At 34.0% G+C, this 21656-nt stretch overlaps 1 protein-coding gene across 1 annotated transcript in view; it reads left to right on the top strand.

The window, feature by feature from the left end:
* The first annotated feature begins 2477 nt into the window (after window positions 1-2477).
* Window positions 2478-21656, top strand: part of ngef (neuronal guanine nucleotide exchange factor) — a 61614-nt gene continuing 42435 nt past the window's right edge. Inside the window, exons 1-2 of the mRNA XM_056473022.1 lie at window positions 2478-2671; window positions 20661-20760. Of these exons, the coding sequence (XP_056328997.1) occupies window positions 2629-2671; window positions 20661-20760 (143 nt within the window). The 5' untranslated portion in view covers window positions 2478-2628. The remainder of the gene's footprint in view (window positions 2672-20660; window positions 20761-21656) is intronic.

The following is a 21656-nucleotide window of genomic DNA, read 5'->3' as shown; positions in this document are numbered from 1 at the left end:
AGTGAATTAAATGAAATGTAAATAAAAATAAAAGCTAATTTAAAATGTCAGCAAGTATAATAATAATAATAATAATAGCATCATATAATTGTATATATAATGTAAAATATAAATGTTTCCCATTGATGGGTTGCAGCTGGAAGGACATCCGCTGCATAAAACATATGGTGGATAAATTGGTGGTTCATTGCACTGTGGCGACCCCAGATTAATAAAGGGATTAAGCCGAAAAGAAAATGAATGAATGAATATATAAATGAAAAATACAAAAATAAATATTTAAGCAACAAAGTCTTAATAGGCTTTGTTAGATTTAATAATAATTAGTAAAGTTATTAAACTAAAACGTATCAAATATAACATAAACATCAAGATAAACCAACATAAATGACAAGTATTAAATAAAAATAAAAATCTAAATTAAATGCTAATCGTAAACAAGAGAGTCAGAGTGACAATAGAGTTGAGGGTCCAGTTTATTAATTCTGAATCAGGCAGGCAATGGTCAAACAAGAACAAACAGATACATGAGGGTACTCATAGTCATGTGACCTTGTACACAGAGGCTTCGAAGCATGTATAAAAAAAAATATAAAATATAAAAATTAGCTCTATGGCTCCTCGGCTATGGAACATCAGACCTTCAGAAGTGTTTAGAGAGCTGGCAATCTGCGTTTGACTGACAGGGTCGGAAATATCCTATATTTAATGTAGCCTAGTGAACTGCGTGTACACAGAAAGTAACAGTGCTGCCAATGTCCTGATTATGAATCCTGACTATAAATCCTGACAAATATTTAAAAAATTGTGACAATGTATTTTAATGTTGATTTTTAATGACCCAAAAGAGACATTTATTCACAAAGTGTTCATTCTGATCTCAGACCCAATGTTACAACAAAACTGTGTTACAAGAAACAGGGCATTTAAAAGCTAAACATCTATAGCTGCATCACCCTGGATTCAAATCCATTACAACTGCATGCTAGTCTGATATCTCACCACTCCTCTAAATCACTTGAAGACTTCAACTCTACAACGTGGGGTTTAATACCTCAATTTGCTTAACTGTTTCTTTTGCTGAAGCGGGTTCCAGAGCAATACATAAAAAAATGACCACTAGGTGTCACTGTAGAGACAGGTTTCGAAACGTTTCGACACTTCGACACATTTGCTTCGACTGTTTCAGTGTTTCATGAAGCTTCATTTCCCACCAATTCGTGGTCACAGGCGAAAGATCAGTGCAGGAGACAAACAGCATAACAACCAAAACAGGGATAAAAAACAACAGAAGAACAAGGCAAGGAAACTGCGTATAATGTACATAAAACAAGACTCAGCCACGTGTGTGTGTGTTTGAGAGGTAAATATATAGTACCAGATGATCAGTCCATGATGAGTTACCTGCTGTGTGTGTGTAATCAGGGGTGATCCAGGACTGATATGTGTGTGTGTGTGTGTGAGGTGCCTGATGTGAGTTGTAGCTTGTATAGTGGCAGAATTGTAGTCTGGGTGATGCATGTTTTCCAATGATCTGCAAAGCCTAGATCGCTGGTGATCATGACACTAATTCAAAAATAAATAAATAAATATTTTTTACAGGGGATATACAAAAATCACAAAGGATTCCAAAATGGCATATACATCCTTATTGCTTTTCTATTTTTAAGATCAATTTTAAATAGTACAGTTAGGTTTATCATTGGGCCATTTTTGTTTGTGTATACGATATGCCCTATATGTAATAATTAAATTCATAACCACATTTTGCACCAAGATCATGTTATTATATACAACAAACAAATATCTTTAGACGTTTTTATATTGTTTAAATAATCTAATATTTTAAATAATCATAGTTTAATTTAAATAATAATTAGTTTGATTCAATATTAGTTAAAATATTAGCTGTTCAATATCAAAACAAAACGTTTGGGTAAATAAAGAGCTCCACAAAGGGCCGAGTACACACAAGTGACGTTGAGGTGTCACACTGATGTGACGTTAAGGGTGAGGTTTCTACGTTCACATGAACCATACTGACAACCAAAATTACAAGATCTAATCTTTCATATTGTCTGACTTACCTGTTTTAGACACACGTGGGGCAAAATGCAATGCGCTCAGGGGAGAAACAGACAAGGGAAGAGGGCGGGAGAGACGCAGTAAGGCGAATGAATGAGAGGGAGGAGAGAGAACTTTGACATCGAGGGCCAGAGGACAGGTTTGCGAGACAGTCAAGAGAGGGTACTGAGAGAAAAGGAAAGACTTCAAACTTTGTCACAAACCAGTCGCTAACCGCACGCCTGGCCCTCGAGCAGAGGAAAATAAAGAGCAAGAACGAGAGAGAGTTTCGGTGACTTTTCGGTAACTGGGGGGATTTTGGGACTAACATTTTGGATTCAGCCTGGATGGGGATTCCTGCTGTGCTGTGTCAGATGGATATCGTCCCATGAGTAGATGATGGCCGATGACAGCCCTCTTCAGAGGGAAATGGGGGCTTAATAAACCTCAAGAGGTCCAGACCAAACCTCGGACGCCTGTGCCCCAACTGCCCAGCGAGGACGACGACGACGAAGACGACAGTCTTAGACCCCCGATCCGCAGGAATTCACGCTTTACCGCTCGATGAGAAAGAAAAAGTTGCCTGGACCCTCAGAACAACAAGAAAGTAAGATTACCCTGCTTACTTCATCTCAACATGGTGAAAACACCAAATGACCAACGGTTATGCGTGTTTCTTTTAGAACTTTAGAATTTTTTAGATCGTTAGAATTTTTAGAACTTTAGAATTTTTAGAACTTTTAGAACTCACATGGAACGGTTTTGCATTCGCACATTCGTTCATTTAAACAATGACAACTTGTGAAATGGTCCTTATATTGTTAGCCAATTGAGGTAAAGTTGGTTTATATTCGTACAATCTTATTTTCTCCATAATAATATAGTATTATATTATTATTATTATTATAGTATATAGTTCTTTGCTAAATCTAAATGAGGAAATCATATTAGCAGCCAATGACTATAAAAGTATTGTTTACAGTCAATTAATTAATGCTAATGTTGTTTGAAGTCATGCTTATAGTACATGCGATTTCAGGCTGAATATTCAAATTAGCATGCTAAACAATATATGGACACACTGAACGAATGTGCGAATATAAAACCAACTTTACCTCAATTATTAATTGATAACCACGCTACTTTGAATAGCCAGTCTGAAATCGCATGAAAGTATAACTTCAAAACAATATTAGCACTATTTAGTAACATTAGACTGAACAATGCTGTGCTTTGCTAGTCATTGGCTGCTAATATGAGTTCACTATTTAGAATCTGACAACAATGCTTTTCTGAAGTTTTACCTCAATAAATGATGAACTATGTACCATATGTTCTTCATACAAGTGTAATATTTTAACATATTTGTATTTCTGATGGTTGAAAATTGAATATAGCCTGTCTGACATGGCATTTTATTTCAGTTTTGTGTAACTTGTGTTAAAGGTCCAGTTAACCAGAAAATTAAAATTCTGTCAACATTTACTTGTTTTACACCTTTACTTGTTTCAAAACTTTACGAGTTTCTGTTAAACACAAGTGAAGTCATTTTGAAGAATGCTGAAACATGTAACCACTGACATCCAATGATTACATGTTTTCAGCTTTCTTCAAAATATTTTCTTTTGTGTTCAGCAGAAAGAAACTCTTCAAAGTTTATAACTACTTTAGTGTGAGTAAATAATGGGGAAACTATCCATTTAAATATGTGATTTGGATATATAGACCATTTCAACGTGGTCGTGCCATTGGCCCACATTTTTGCTTGTTATCAAACTATTTCATAACTGAAACAAAAGGCAATTCAATCATAACTTAATGTTAAAACAGATATCATAACATTATTTATCCATATGTGGCTCTTGTTGGATTCTCGGAAAGCTAAAGAAATGTAAAAATTAAAACAGGAAATACATTGGGACCATTGTTATTGTTTACATCTCTCAAAATGCTCTAACATCAGATTCCTTTATGGATATCTGGGCCACATTTTGATGCTTATCATGATAACCTTAAAGGAGTTATTTTAAAATCGCTTGTAATCTTTGCTCATTGTTTGAATAACAATGGTCATTGGTTATGAAACACAATATACGCTACCGAAACTGATATATAAGTTGTATTAACGTTGCCTAGCAAACGCAGGGGGTCTAAACAGAGAGTAGTATTGTTCTCTGTATCATAAAATAGTTTGTGGAGTTTAGATTAACTGAAATAACCCTCTTTATTTACTCGTGTGGCTTGTATTACATAACCTTGTCCTTTAATGGCATCTGCGTTTCCATAAAGAACCTTAAAATTGATAGTCTATTGCAAAAGTTCTTTAAGATGTAAAAAAAGTCTTTGAGATACACAAAGTTGTACTTCTATAGCATTAGAGTAACAAATAATAAAGAGAAAGTACTCAACAGCACCATAACCAAACTGAAATACTGCTTAAAATGTGTTTTTCACCCTCACTTTTACTCACTCATCATCAAACTTGTATTAGTTTTTCTTTCGGGTTGATAAACAAGACTATCTCCATTAAGGTCCCATGATCATTTTCTATTGTCTGTGACTCATATATGTTATTTCTTATCTGTATTTTAATATTACATATATACATATATATTTCCTTTTCTTACATTTTTAATGCAAGTTTTATTATATTTTATTAAATGTTTTATTTTAATGTAAAGCATTTTGGATCAACTACGGTTGTGTAAAATTGTGCTATATAAACGAAGTTTATTCAAAAAGGTAATGATTCGCCCTCATTGAGTAATTGCTTCGGATTGTTTTTCTTTTTACATTCTTCGGGTGATTTAAAGACACAAACGTTTCGGCACAATGCCTTCCTCAGTGTGTTTAAACTCTGATAAGTAATTGCTTCGTACTATTTTTATTTTTACATTCTTCTGGTGTCTTTAAATGTCAAAAGAATGCAAAAATAAAAACAGTACGAAGCAATTACTTCTCAGAGCTTAAATCACCAGTGCGAATCATTACCTTTTTGAATAATAGCATTGACAAGATTGGCGCATCAAAGAAGTCTTCAAAAACTGCAAGCGCGCAGTGCAAACTTCAGCAACTCTACACATATAAATGAAGTTTGCCTTAATTGCCTTGCCTATGTTGAACACAAGAGAAGATATTTTGAAGAATGTTGACATTGATGGTCCCATTGATTTCAATATTGGGGGAAAATACTATGGAAGTCATTTGGATTAACAACAGTTTTGGTTACATATGTTTTTCAAAATATCTTCTCATGTTCATGTCTCGCAATAAGGCTAAGTAAGGATGACAGTAATGAAATATTTGGGTGAACTATCTCATTAAGAGCTTGATTTGTTCTTGATGAGGCTGACAGCTGATTTGGATGTCAGCTCATGTTAGAGTCTAAACCATTTAGTTTATTTTAATGTCTTGTTCACAATTATGACTTGGCAAACCGGTGCTAGGCCTTGTGTTTTTCTATGAGAGAGAGACCGAAAGCACATGATTTTGCCCTGCGGTAAAGTTGCTGCTGAAACTCGAGAAACTGGTTTAATTGTTCACTGTTTGTTTTTAATTGTTCTGAGAATTACAAGTGTTCGCATTTTTATGAGGACACCAGCATCTTTATTGATGTCAGCTGAGATCAAGTCGACCTTTCTTTCAAATCGCTCAATTGTGAGTCTGTTGTTGTTGAGTTTAAGCTCTGTTAAGAGCAAGATCAAAGATGTTATGATGTACCTGAAAGTAATAGAAAGACCTGCTTTATTATTGTCAAGAACGTCCGGCTTAAACTCATAAACAATGAGACAGACATCGCTTTTGGCAGCATTCTTTAACGCAAGTCACAATTTTTCAGACTTACACTCTGCTAATTCCTAAAATGTTTCTTGTGTTTTAGGTTTTATGATTGTTCCTGGTTGGGAAATTAATTGTAATTCTAATCTGATGATGACGAACACTCATGTGAGATAAGTCATAAAAGATGTTGCAAGAATTGTGCCTCTTTATGGTGGCCGCCATATTGGGATCACATGATTTTCTGAACACTGTTGTTCACTTTATCTCTTATCAGTTGGTTGCAGAATCAATAATGGTTGACACATTTGTCAGTATACATGGTATTGCTACAACCACACTGTAAAAAATATTGGTAAATTAGCAGTTTTGCATATTTTGTCATTCATGTTTTTAGTTTTCACTGTTTATTTATGCTTTTGAATTGCATTATGGGATGTTGCTTCTTTCTTTCATCAACTTTTACCCTTGAAAAGATTGAAAAAGTGACTTTTATTAACATTTTTACTAATTTAATGTGAAATATTCTCTGAGTTGGTGTTGTATATTATGCTACAAAACCCTTGTAATACGCGTCCAGTACACTTTCTGCTATTTTACACACTTCTATATATTATTTATCACAATTTATATGATTTAAAACTACTAAAATGTCAATAAAAGTCACTTTGTTAAACTGCAGAGTTGAATTTTCAACATTAAAGGCAGACAGAGCAGAGATCAACATCCCATTATGCAATTCACAACCGTAAATAAATGGAAAACACTAATGAATCACAAAATATGGACACTGATTCGCATGCTGACACTGAATTAGCAGGTATTTTTACAGTGCAGACCTTTGCTATTGTGCGATGGCACCTCCATGACAATAGCTGTCAGTGTAGAGTTCAAGAGACCAATGAGGATATTTAGGGGCTTAATGTTAGCATTTCTATTTCTGTCAGAGGTGTTGCTCTGCAAATGCATGCATTTTGTGCACAACTTAAGTTTTGAAGCCATCAGCTGTAAATGGCTTCTTTACCTTAGAAGTCCGTGCAGGAAAGTAAACAAACAAACCCTTAAATATCAGTAAACATGGATTGACTGTCAGTGGAAATTCTGTATATACTGTAGTTTCTAACTGCCAATGCTAATCAGGAAGGAATGTATTTTATTTAGGATTTTTTTGTTGTCTGGCCATCCTCGTAAACCAATGGTAACTTCTATCATCACCTATTAATACATTAAACCCAACATGGTGTGAATTCTTGGCATGAGGTAGACAACTTACAGTTTGCAGTTTTGTGTTTGCATTTTATATAACAAGGTTAATGATTGCATTATGCATAGTGCGTCACCTGTTTTTCCAGAGAATGCTGTTTTATGCTGCTAAACAAATGAATTTTGTTTTTGCATGTTTGCTTAACGCCATCATTTAGCATACCTTTTATTATCGAAAAAAAGTACTATCCAATGAGAATTTTTCAGTGGCACTGTCATCATCTTAACTCGATCCATGAGGATATTCATGTTTTTTTCGTTTTTTTTCATTGCTGGAATGTGATGGGGTAGTAATGTGATTGTGAACTGCTGTTCATAACTTTTTGTGTGTGTTTTTCCTTTAGTAAGAGATTAAACTATACAAATAACATAACATAATCAGGGCTTTTGCTCCAGAGAAACAGTATTTCTATAGTTCATATAACCAGTCGTTCCGGCATTTTGTGAGCCCAATGTATCTTGAGATCATAAAAGAGAACTTTTTACAAGATTTTTGTGTATTTTTGCAACAAAACTCAAGAATTGAAGCAGATAGAGCCAAAAGTTTTTAGAATAGCCATCACAGAATCAGTCATTTAAGCCACAAATATAACAATAGTAATATTTTCAGTCTAGATCAGGGATGGGCAAACTCGATCCTGGAGGGCCGGTGTCCCTGCATAGTTTTGCACCAACCCTAATCAAACACACCTGCTTGTAGCTTTCTAGTGATCTTGAAGACTCTAATTAGGGTGTTCAGGTGTGTTTGATTAGTGTTGGAGCAAAACTCTGCAGGGACACCGGCCCTCAAGGATCGAGTTTGCCCATGCCTGGTCTAGATGGAGAGACTGATATAACTAGTAAATGTCAAGGTTACAATTGAGAATGCCACTAAAGGTAATAATAACATGCAGATCATTATGTGTATTTCATTCAGCAACCACTTTCACAGCCTTCTCTCAGTGAAGGGGGAATCGCTTTAACCTACTGACAAAAATTAGGACATATACTGTTGAAGTCAAAATAATTAGCCCTCCTGTAAGATTTAGATTTTTTAAAAAATATTTACCAAGTGAAGTTTAACGGAGAGAAGATTTATTTATTATTTTTATTTTTAATAATTATTTTTTAGGGGTTTTCACCTTTATTGGACGGGACAGTAGAGAGTATTGACAGAGAAACGCATGGGGAGCAGAGAGAGGGGAAGGATAGCATAGGATGCACTAACCACTACACCACTCGCGCCGACAGAGAGAAGATTATTCAACATATTTTATACATTATAGTTTTAATAACTAATTCATTTTTTTTTCTTTGCCATGATGACAGTACATTGTTTACTTATTTTTCAAGATACTAGTATTCAGCCTGAAGTGGAATTTAAAGACTTATCAAGTTATTAAATTTGCATAATTAGGCGAGTTATTGGACAACAGTGTTTGTTCTTTAGACGATCGGAAAAAATATCTTAAGGGGGGCTAATAATATTCAACATAAAATAGTTAATAAAAAATTTTAAAACAGCTTTTATTCCAGCCAAACTAAAAGAAATAAGACTTTTTCTCCAGAAGAAAAAAATATTATCGGAAGTGCTGTGAAAACGTCCTTGGTCTGGAAAACCTCACTTGGGAAATATTTGACAAATAATACAAATTTCACAGGAGGGCTAATAATTTTGGCTTCAACTATATATAATTAAGCTATACACAATATAATTTGCTGGTCATTTACATGACACCCTTTTCAACTAAAACTGCTTTGGCCTTTTTAAATGTTATTTATACATTAGCTGTGTTTTAGGGGCCTGATTGCAAAAGTATGTGCTTGTAAACTAAACACTTATTGTACACAAAAGTACACTACAGAAATCTGAAATGGAAAAAAATGGAATTTATTAGGATGTCCTAACTTTTTCACATGACCTTAGATGCTTCTGAATTGTAAGGACGTGTCCTTGACTGCAAATCCAGGCTTCCACAACATCAAGCTCCATCAATGGAAATCTTTAGTTGCATTCTTTATTTCTTGTCCTTGATTCATCCTGTTTTTTTTTGAAGGATGTGTCAGCTGTATCCTTCACGTCATTCAGTCGCCCTAAATTCTTTGCACACATTCAAATTCACAAAAAAAATGTAATTACATGAATCATCTCTGATTGTGTTCAGTTTTACTGTCTTATAAGGAAACAAACTGATTTTGGAGATGAAGTATTATGTTTGGCCATAAATAAATCATGCATGTTAAACTTTGCATAATGTGAACAACTGGGAGACCAGAGATTCTTGTTGTTAAAGTGACAGTTTACCCAAAAATTAGTTGAACACAAAAGAAGATATTTTGAAGAATGTTGGATTGTGGAAGCCATCGAGTTCCGTTGTATAAGCAATAATTAATATGGAAGTCAATGCCTTCCAGTTTACAAGTAGCCACTACTAATGAAAGTTAGCAGTTTTCAACATTCTTCAAAATGTCTTCTTTTATGTTTAACAGAAGAAAGATGCTCAAATTGCTTTGAAACAGCTTGAGATTGAGTAACTGACGAATGAACTATCCCTTTAACTGTACTGCATAAATAGAAGGTAATATATGAGTCTTGTATATATACAGTCTGTCTTAATATACAGGATTATAATGTAAAGTTTTCTTCAATGATCTTTTGAATAGCATTTTTGCACCATGAAGACCATGAAAACATTGCCTACTACAACATGTACACAAAAACTATCAAAAAATGGTGCTTTTTAGTACGTTTTAAAATTGATGTTGTGTTTTTTCGGTTTTAATAATAATATATATTATTAAAATAAATAAAATGTATTTTGCTATTCCCAGATTCCTTTAATTACTCTCTGATCTTGCTTTGTTGTATTGTTGTTTTGTATTGTATTTGGCTTGTAGAGTTTTCCCCCTTATGAATTGAACTTCAATCACAATAAATTTTTACAAATGTCAAAAAAATACTGTTTATGGAAGGCCTATTTTGGGATCGCACTGCTCCAATGAATACAACTCGATAGAAATACATTATTATTATCGTTAATAGTTTATGCATTATGCGTGTCATAGACATTTGGAATAAATTACATTTATTTTACACATTGGTTGTTTATTTAAATCTGACCAATCAGATGGACCTATCTATTCTTATCCCCACCTCCCAAGTAGTAGCTGTTCTGTCATTGGCTGGAGCAGCCCAAAGGAGAACCCAGAGCTTAAAATAGACACTAATGTCAAGACAAGAGGGCAATAATGACAACGGCCAATCAGAATATATGTATAGGTTTTCACTTATTCATAGTGTTTTAAAGACTATAACATTTGCAGCTTGACACTGAATGAATTAGATCTGAAAAATATCTTATTTTAATATCCTTACATAATTAAACTATTTAAAACATAGCTAATAAAAAAGGAGCAATTTTTCTAGGAAAATATTATAAGAAATATTGATTCATGATTAATTTTCCTTCGGCTTAGTTCCTTTATAAATCAGGGTTCACCACTGCGGAATGACCCGCCAACTTATCCAGCATATGTTTTACGCAGCGGATGCCCTTCCAGCTGCAACCCAGCACTGGGAAACACCCACACACTCTTGCATTTACACTCATACACCACGGCCAATTTAGTTTATTCAATTCACATAGCGCATGTCTTTGGACTATGGGGAAATCCGGAGCACCCAGAGGAAACCCACACCAACATCGGGAGAACATACAGACTCCACACAGAAATGTCAACTGACTCAGCTAGGGACTCGAACCGGTGACCTTTTTGCTGTGAGGCGACGGTCATGCTGCCATTAAAAGAAATATCATTATCGCAGTACTCAACAATAATATTGCATATTTTCCCAGAATCATACTGCCCTACCTTTTATGTTATTGTGTTAACAAACCCTTAAAGATTTCTTTACTCGCAGATATAAAGGTTTCAGTAGATCTGGTTGTGCCACATAACCAAAAGGAACAAGGAGGATACGTTTTTCACCCTCATGAATCAATCTATAATCACAATTAATATATTCAAATTAAAAAAATGCTGTTAATGGAAGGTGTATTATTGGATTGCACTGCTTCCAGTGTATACAACTCAATATAAATACATCCTCATTTATCTAAAGTCTTTCAATTCATTCCCAGGTTACTGCGGTCATTATTTATTTTGATATTACATTGTGGGATTAGAATTGTGTGCATATAGCTAGGCTCGTTGTGTGATCATTAAAGCACTACAACGTTAGTTTTTAGTAGAACTGAACAATATATTGTTTGAGGATCGATATCGCAATGTGTGTAGATACATCGCAGGATTAGATTATTTATTAAAGATAAAGATATTATTAAACATTATTTATTTTTTAAATTATATGCAATAATGACCATGTTACTTTACATTTGATTGTTCAATTTCTATACTTGAATACTATTTGACTAAATAGGGCCGGGCGATAAAATTAATATTGATATTTATTGACCGAACACCATTGCCAATTTCAAAAAAACTATTTTATCGATAATGGCAAAATATCAATATTTTTGTTTTTGACTATTAAAACTATTTGCCTTAGTAAATTTTTTAATGTTTTTGACTATAATTTTTTTGTTTTTGACTATTAAAACTATTTGCCTCAGTAAATATATTTATGTTTTTGACTATACTATTTTTGTTTTTGACTATTAAAACTATTTGCCTTAGTAAATATATTTATGTTTTTGACTATAATATTTTTGTTTTTGACTATTAACTTTTTTGCCTTAGTAATGTTGGTAAATTATAATAAAGTGTTTAAATAAAAAATAAATCCTAATATTAGTAAATTAACTGTAAACAAAACATCCATCATACTAGGGTTGGGCGATGTCGACCAATTAGGCATCGTACGATGTCTAATGTGAAACAATGTGATGGACAATGGCATCGTCATCATAGGCGGCGGTGAATTATGAATAATTAATTAATTCATAACGGATTAATTATTTTAGCCTTCCGTTTCAACTTTCTGACCGGCATGCTCTTTGTTTTGTCCATAACCAAATCATAAATAAATAAAGATAAGTTATACACAAATTACCATCTGACAATCTCTTTTTCCATGGGACTCTGGCATGAATAGGTAGAGTAATCTGTGTCGTTATGGTTGAGTCGACAAAGTTGGTTGGTAAAAAAGGTGCTTAACCAATAGTATATGAGGTTTTCGCTAAAATGACCAAGTACAAGCGTGAAAGCGAATATGAAAGTAGTGTACTGATGCTGTGACAATTACCTGAAAAATTAAAAAGATCAAAGAGTCGTTAGATAGAGACGAGATTAATTAAATATCATAGCTGCAGCACATGACAGAGTGTGTTTGTTTGTGTGTGTGTTTGTGTGGTCACGTGATGTGCATTTTCAGCGGTATAGTGTGGAAGAAGGGCTTTTCAGAAATGCTAGATGAAACGCCAGTGTGGACTTGGATTGTTTTCTTTCTAAAATGCCATTTTAATGATGTCTATCGGCCATCGGTGATGAATGATGGCATCGTCTATCGAACCAACCCTACATCATACAATAAACAAATACTGAAAGAAATAAAAATATTATAACAAATAAATTAATTGACATCTGGGCTTTTAAAAATATTCAATAATTATTGATATTGAATGATATGAAACATGATAATGTGATAATTTTTTTTGCAATGTTGCCCAGCCATACTTTTAAATGTATTATATTTCATGCAGATGTACCACATAGAAGACTTGATCATCCCAGTCGATCTAAATGAATGAAATCTTTGCAAATAGAGCTATTTAAATCGTATGGTGAAATTAAATTCATATCACTATATATATCGCAACAAAACAAAATATTGTAATATCAGATTTTCAGCTCTAGTTTTTAGCTTAATTTAAAGCTGTTTAGACTGAATTCAGTAAGTTGCTGTATACAGTGGACTGACCATCTTTTGGGAGAATTCATGCTGTCCGCTCTGTTGGATTTTTGCAGTTGTCTGTAACTGTTGCATGTGTGTGTGTTTTTCTGTGCTGTCCTGGAATTTGTCACATCTTTTTTGTACGCTGACTGTTTGGTGTGAATATGAACAGTCAGAGTGTGTGTGTGTGAGAATGAGAGAGTCTTTGGTTGTCAAGGGATTTTCTCCACTGCTAATGTTAAAAGGGAATGTGTTTGTTTTGAAATGCCTCATAAGTTTGTGTAAGTGCAATGTACACAGTCTGTATGGTAATCCCCCAGGCTCACTCACTGTACAAAGTCTAGGCAGTATTTATACCCCTACAGATATGGACCAGGAAACAAGTTTGACGGGAAAAAAAGTTAATATTTAAAGCACTTACATTGTCGTTGTTTATTTATATGTGTAAAGTCCACAACAATAAAAACATATGCCAACTTTATGCAATAAAATCAGACCATAGGGTAAACATGAGATTTTGGTTCACGTATTGGTATTTTCATCACAAAATAAATTTGTTTATGTAAATCTAAAAAAAGCATGTTAGATGCATGTTTCAAACGTTTGTGTTAATAAATATAATATATGTAAAAATATATATACAGCTGATGTCAGAATTATTAGCCCCCCTTACAATTTTTTTTCTTTTTAAAATGTTTCCTAAATGATGTTTAACAGAGCAAGAAAATTGTCACAGTATGTCTGATAATATTTTTTCTTCTGGAGAAAGTCTTATTTGTTTTATTTTATTTTTATTAGAATAAAAGCAGTTCTTAGTTTTTTAAAAGCCATTTTAAGGTCAACATTATCAGCCCCTTTAAGCTATATTTTCTGATAGTCTACAGAACAAAATGTCATTAAACAATATCTTGCTTAATTACCCTATCCTGCCTAGTTAACCTGATTAACCTAGTTAAGCCTTTAAATGTCACTTTAAGCTGTATAGAAGTGTCTTAAAAATATCTAGTCAAATATTATTTACTGTCATCATGGCAAAGATAAAATATATCAGTTATTAGAAATGAGTATTAAATAATATGTTTAGAAATGTGTTGAAAAAAATCTTCTCTCCGTTAAACAGAAATTAGGAAAAAATAAACAGGGGGGCTAATAATTCTGACCTCAGCTGTATATGTAAGTGAAATAATGCTTTGTTGTCTTTCACTGTCTTTACATTGTAAAAGCGCTATAGAAATGAAGATGAATTGAATTTCAGCATAAGAAGTATTTATGTAAACATTAAACTGAATATTTATTCTGAGTACTGTACTAAAATATTGACAAATAAATAGCAAGTAATACATTTATTATGTTATTAAATGAATAATGTTCTATAAGCATAAGACTTTCTTACACTGAATTACATTTTAGTTAGTGCTTGTGTAAGTAATGGCTAAAAATGTACAATAGTCATTTTGTTTTTCTCCAAAAATACATGAATAAATACACATATACACGTTAATAAACTGGACAAATTCTAATGTATTAGAAACAAATAAATCTGTGATATTAATTTGATATATTAAAATGTATTTAGCATTATTTTTAAACATTTTGACATGAATATTTGTGCTTAAATGCTTGAAATTAGTTTTGTTAGTTAAGCACAAATAAATATTCTCTATGCAATGGTTTCTTTTTGACACAATCTACTTTGTAATAGCACTATATAAATAAATATGAATTTAATAAACGTTAATTTTAATTATGCCAATTGTCAATTAATGCCAATAATTATAAACTTTATTTATAATGCGGTTTGAAAAATATACTATGATTGCATTTAATAATTATCATTATGATGATTTTTAATAATTACATTAATAACAATAATTACTACATATAGTGTTTATATTTAATTTTCCTTCGGCTTAGTCCCTTTATTTATCAGGGGTCACCACAGCGGAATAAATCGCCAACTTATCCAGCATATGTTCTACACAGCAGATTCCTTCCAGCTTCAAGCCAGTAAAAGGAAACATTCATACACACCTCATTCACAAACACACTACAGCCAATTTAGTTAATCCAATTCACCTATACCACATGTCTTGGACTGTGGGGGGAACCAGAGGACCCGGAGGAAACTTGCGCCAATACGGCGAGAACATGCAAACACACAGAAATGGCAACTGACCCAGCCAGGACGCGAACCAGCGACCTTCTTGCTGTGAGGTGACAGTGCTACCCACTGTGCCACCATGTCACCCTGTTTAAATTTATGTTAATATAATTTTTTTTGCAAATTGTTGCATTTGTATTATTTCATAGTTTTATTTTAGTTATTTGCTGTATATTATGACACTATCTCACAGCAATTCGTCAGTTTTTAATTTAATAGTTAATTAGTATGAATTTATACAATCTCATTTGCACAAATTTAGTACAATTTGCTCATCTTCCAATGATGGTTGGGATTATGAGCAGGGTTTGATGTCACATCTCTTTTTTTAAAAAAATCATACGAAACTGAACTAAAGCCATTAAACTAGCTACTAAAGTGACAAAAATGTAAAATAGTTACATTTCCTCATGCGATCAGGCTGGTTATTATAAAATGTTTCAATTCTAAAAATGATGACTGAGTAGGTCAACGTTTGACTGGTAGTTTATATAATATTAAATATGACATTATTGGGCCAGGATGGCACGGTGGCTAGATAAATGAGGATGTATTTCTATTGAGTTGTATTCACTGGATGCGTTGCAATCCAAAAATACACCTTCCATAAACAGCATTTTTTTTATTTGAATACATTAATTATGATTAAAGATTGATTGATGAGGGTGAAAAACGTATCCGCCTTGTTCCTTTTGGTAATGTGGCACAACAAGATCTACTGAAAACTAATGTCCTTTATATCTGTGAGTAAAGAAATCTTTTAGGGTTTGTTAACACAATAACATACTAAAAGGTAGGGCGGTATGATACCGGGAAAATATGTGATATATTTTTGAGTACTGCGATAATGATATTTCTTATAACTGCGGCACGGTGGCTCAGTGGCGTCTCACAGCAAGAAGGTTACTGGTTCAAGTCCCTGGGCCAGTTGGGATTTCTGTGGGGAGTTTGCATGTTCTCCCCGTGTTATGCGGTTTCCCCCACAGTCCAAAGACATGCTGTAGGTTAATTGAATAAGCTAAATTACCCTTAGTGTTTGGGTGTTTTCCAGTACTGGGTTGCAGCTGGAAGGGCATCTGATGCGTAAAACATATACTGGATAAGTTGGTAGGTCATTCCGCTGTGGCGACCCCTGATGAATTAAGAGACTAAACCGAATGAATGAATTATTTGACCGTAATGCATCATATCCGAAGTACTGAATGATACAAAACAACTATATTTTCAAAGCAGTCTAGACTTGTCGGTCCAGCAGTGATGTGTGCCATAGATAGTCAATGTAGCATATGTTTTGCTGATTTGTTTAAACAATGCATAGCGCACACAGTTCTTGAACTCTGCATGCATCATTACAGGTTTCTCTCAAATTGCAGAGCCCGCTGGGAAAACAAGCCCGCTCACTGTTGATTGCTGCTCCAGATCTGGTGACACTATTGGAAACTGGGTTTAAAGCAAATTATTAACTACTGTACTGTCAGCACAACCATAAAATGACTTTAGTGTCACATTGTGGCATGACAAGTTGAAGTATGCCCTTGTTTCTTCTTAATCTGTGTTTTGGATTATCTTTTTATAAATTGACCTCAGTTTGAACTCAGTTGTGACCGTGAGGCTGGTTAGTCAGTCAGGTGTGGTTCAAATCTCAGATTAATTACAAGACAAATGGGCTGAATGTAGAAGCGGGTCCTGCTGAAGTAAGAAATACTTGTGTATGACACACAACCACAGTCTGAAGCATAAATAAACATCGCATGTCAATGTAAAAGTTACACATAGGCCACCAAAAAACAACTTAAAATCAAGTTTTTTCGCTAGTAGTTTGGTAATACATGCTTCAGTGAGTCAAATATATGAATGTATTTAAAGTACATCTAATTTATTATTAAAATGTGTAAATTTCAGTATTTTGAGGGAAATTTAGTGACTATTTTAGAGGTTACTCTAGGCCAAACTATACAAATTATGTGTCTAATTTTTCTTTTCTTATTTTAGGCTACAATGCTTAAGATGTCTATTGGTGCTCTAGAACTGCCAGTTTCAGACTGTTGAGTGATATTTTTCTTATCGTTGATTGGTGCAATTATGCATTCGCAATGGTATAAATCATTATATGTGGGTTGGTGGGGTTGGGTGTTGGGTGGGGGGTCAAATGTACAGCTGAAGTCAGAATTATTAGCCCTCCTTTGAATTATTTTCTTTTTAAAATATTTCTCGAATGATGTTTAACAGAGCAAGGAAATTTTCACAGTATGTCTGATAATATTTTTTCTTCGAGAGAAAGTTTTATTTCTTTTAATTCGGCTAGAATAAAAGCAGTTTTTAAATTTTTAAAAGCCATTTTAAGGTCAACATTATTAGCCCCTTTAAGCTATATATTTTTTCTGATAGTCTACGGAACAAACCATCGTTATTCAATAACTTGCCTAATTACCCTAACCTGCCTAGTTAACCTAGTTAAGCCTTTAAATGTCACTTTAAACTGTATAGAAGTGTCTTGAAAAAGATCTAGTAAAATATTATTTACTGTCATCATGGCAAAGATAAAATAAATCAGTTATTAAAACTATTATGTTTTGAAATGTTGAAAAAATCTCCTCTCCGTTAAACAGAAATTGGGGAAAAAATAAACAGGGGGGCTAATAATTCTGACTTCAACTTCGATTTATATGATACATTTTTAATTATTAATATTTAAGATATTGATCAGAGAAAGCTGTTTCTTACTATTATAGGGCTGACCCCCCCCCCCCCCCCCCCCCCATAAATCTTGTTTTGATGCCCTTTAGGGGGGATCAAGCGTTAATTAGGGGGGGTCAGTCCCCTCCAAAGCCCCCTTTAATTCGCACCCTGGTGGTAAGCACTGTTGCCTCACAGCAAGAAGGTCACTGGTTTAAGTCCTGGCTGGACCGGTTGGCATTTCTGCGTGGAGTTTGCATGTTCTCCCTGTGTTCGGTTGGGTTTCCCCCACAGTCCAAAGACATGCATTATAGGTGAATTGGATTAACTAAATTGGTGTTTCCCAATACTGGGTTGTGGCTGGAAGGGCATCTGCCGCGTTAAACATATGCCGGAATAGTTGGCGGTTCATTCCGCTGTGGCGACCCCCTTGATAAATAAGAGTCTAAGCCGAAGGAAAATAAATGAATGTTCATATTTAATTTCTTTTTAGACTTTCTCTGACCTTTTTCACCAGGATCAGTTAAATAGTTCAAGTATTTTAAATTTACTTTTAATTACCTTTAGGTACTTTTAATTACATTTGGTTTAAATAATGCCACTATTGTTTTTAATAAAACAAATATTTTTATTTATATGCTATTTTCCATATACTAAAGGCTAAGCAGATATATTTAGGGCGATTGTTTATTGTCTATTTTCTATATGTCTATTTTGAAATCGTCATGATAAGCAACAACACTCATTTTGATGCATCATTATTTTTGATACAGTGTCACATTAGCAAAACAAAACCACCACTTACACACATGGAAATCTCTCAGAATGTACATCCAAAACAATCTCCCATATCCATACCAGCACACCCACATAATTATAATTACATAATTTGAATTAATTAGGCCTGAAATGCACAAAAACATTTTTTGCCATCACATGCCAAACCTGAAAAATATGTTAATATTGCAGATTTGGCATTTTAAAAAATAAATGGATACAATTTTGAGCCCTGTTAACCAAGAATGCATGATGTTTTTAAATTAAATTAAATTAAATTAAATTAAATTAAATTAAATTAAATTAAATTAAATTAAATTAAATTAAATTAAATTAAATTAAATTTTATTTTATTTTATTTTATTTTATTTTATTTTATTTTGTTTTATTTTATTTTTTATTTAATTTTTTATTTAATTTAATTTTAATTTTAATTTAATTTTATATTTTATTTTATTTTATTTTATTTTATTTTATTTTATTTATTTTATTTTAATTCAACAACCCAGACCCAAACCATTAAATTCAGCTGCTATTTATTTTAGATACAAAAATCAATGGAATTATAACGTTGCTTACAGTTTCACAACAACCAAAAGTACGGACTATACAAATATATAGTATATACGGTTGAAGTCAGAATTATTAGCCCCCTTGTTTATTTTTTTCCCCAATTTCTGTTTAACGGAGAGTAGATTTTTTTTCAGCACATTTCTAATCATAATAGTTTTAATAACTGATTTATTTTATCTTTGCCATGATGACGGTACATAGTATTTGACTAGATGTTTTTCAAGACACTTCTATACAGCTTAAAGTGACATTTAAAGGCTTAACTAGGTTAATTAGGTTAACTAGGCAGGTTAGGGTAATTAGGCAAGTTATTGTATAGTGATGGTTTGTTCTGTAGACTATCGAAAAAAATTAGCTTAAAGGAGCTAATAATTTTGACCTTAAAATGGTTCATAAAAAATTAAAAACTGCTTTTATTCTAGCCGAAATAAAACAAACAAGATTAAAATAAAAAAATATTATCAGACATACTGTGAAAATTTCCTTGCTCTGTTAAACATCATTTGGGAAATATTTAAAAAAGAAAAAAAACTTAAAGGGGGGCTAATAATTCTGACTTCAACTGTATATGTGTACAAATATTAATAATCAAACTACTACAGCACTAGTTAACATAAAAGACCTGGACAGACTGTAAAGCAGTGCAGTGGAATTTACAGGAGTTAAAGTTTAGCATTCCTAGACAAGTCTGTCAGGTGTTCAGCAGCAGAATTTTATTGACGCAGAGATCAATATTTATCTAAGGAGTCTGACAAACATGCTTTGCGATCCTCTTGATCATACTTTACTTTGAATCACACACACATACACACACACAGATAACACACTACACTGCCTGTGATCGTGTGCCATTCGCGAGTCGCTTGGTCAAGAGAGCAGCTCAGGAAACAGTGCAAAGGAGGTAATGAAGCATTTCAGATCCATCCTTTGTTCGTGAGACTTCAGAATTTGCCGAGGAGACAAATTCAGGGGGAAACTGAACAGACTTTCTCTGCAGTCGCACACACACACGCACACAATAACTGAAAGTTCCATCTGAGGCCCCAGTTACACATTCCTGTGCCCACAAAGTTTCAGGCAGCACCGCCAGCATTCACAATGGGCCCTCTGTGTTTATATATGTGTGTGTGTTTGATTTGTCTGCATGTGGATATGCGGTAACAAGTGAATGACCAGTATGTTGTTATGCCTGTAATGAAATACTTTCTCTGGCAGAGAGATTCATAAACTCAATCGTTTTTAGCCAAAGAAGTGGTTTTATCCTGATAGCATGTTATGGGTACTTCTGATGTATTGTTTTCCTTCTTACAAAAGCATTTTATACTCTTTTACTGTGCCTGTGTCTGACTGGGACTGTCATGCAGGATGGATTTAGGTCAATTGATTTTTGTTTTATTCTACACTCAAGCATGTCAGATATATATGATGTTCATTCCTTTCTTCGTTTATCTAAGCCCCTCCCATTCTCTCCATCAGGCCCCTCCTGCTCTCCGAAACCAACAGTAGACCCCGCCTCCTACAATAGACTCAGCCCCGCTGCAGCAAACAGACTCGTACTCTCTCCCAGACTGCAAAAGTGAGTATTATAAACACACCAAACACCTGTCTGTCTGCTGTTCAGTCTGTCTGTCCATCCCTTTGTTTGTCTGTCTATCCATCTGTCTGTCTTTCTGTTTTTCTATCTCTGCCTATCTGTTTATCTGAATATCTATCTCAGTCTGTCTGTCTGTATGTATCTGTCGGTCTGTCTGTCTGTCCATCCATCAATCTGTCTCTCTCTGTCTGTCTATTTATCTCTCCGTCTCTGTCCATCTGTCTGTCTATCCATCCATCTGTCTATCCAGTTGTCTGTCTGTCTCTCTCAATTTAATTCAATTCAGAATTGCTTCATTAGCATGGCTGTAAATGATACAATATTGCCAAAGCTTGAAAGAGGACAACAACTTTTCATTATTTAATTTTCTTTTCGGCTTAGTCCCTTCATTAATCTGGGGTCGCCACAGCGGAATGAACCACCAACTTATCCAGGATATGTTTTACGCAGCGGATGCCCTTCCAGCTGTAACCCATCTCTGGGAAACATCCATACACACCCATTCACACGCATACACTACGGACAATTTAGCCTACCCATTTCACCTGTACTGCATGTCTTTGGACTGTGGGGGAAACCGGAGCACCCGGAGGAAACCCACGCGAATGCAGGGAGAACATGCAAACTCCACACAGAAACGCCAACTGACCCAGCCGAGGCTCGAACCAGTGACCTTCTTGCTGTGAGGCGACAGTGCTACCTACTGTGCCACTGTGTCGCCGAAGACAAATATAAAACTACAATAACATATCAAAATAAAGAATAGAAACACAATATCATAATAATTCAAAAATAAGTAAACAATGTAAGAACATGTGAACATTTCAAAAGGATCACTGTGGTAGACAGTAGGGAAGCAAACCCTGAGTTCATCTACT

The sequence above is a fragment of the Danio aesculapii genome, chromosome 15 (genome assembly GCF_903798145.1).
Source record: "Danio aesculapii chromosome 15, fDanAes4.1, whole genome shotgun sequence".
NCBI lineage: Eukaryota > Metazoa > Chordata > Actinopteri > Cypriniformes > Danionidae > Danio > Danio aesculapii.
The sequence above is the reverse complement of the archived record's forward strand: the minus strand, read 5'-3'. Positions and strand labels throughout refer to the sequence as shown.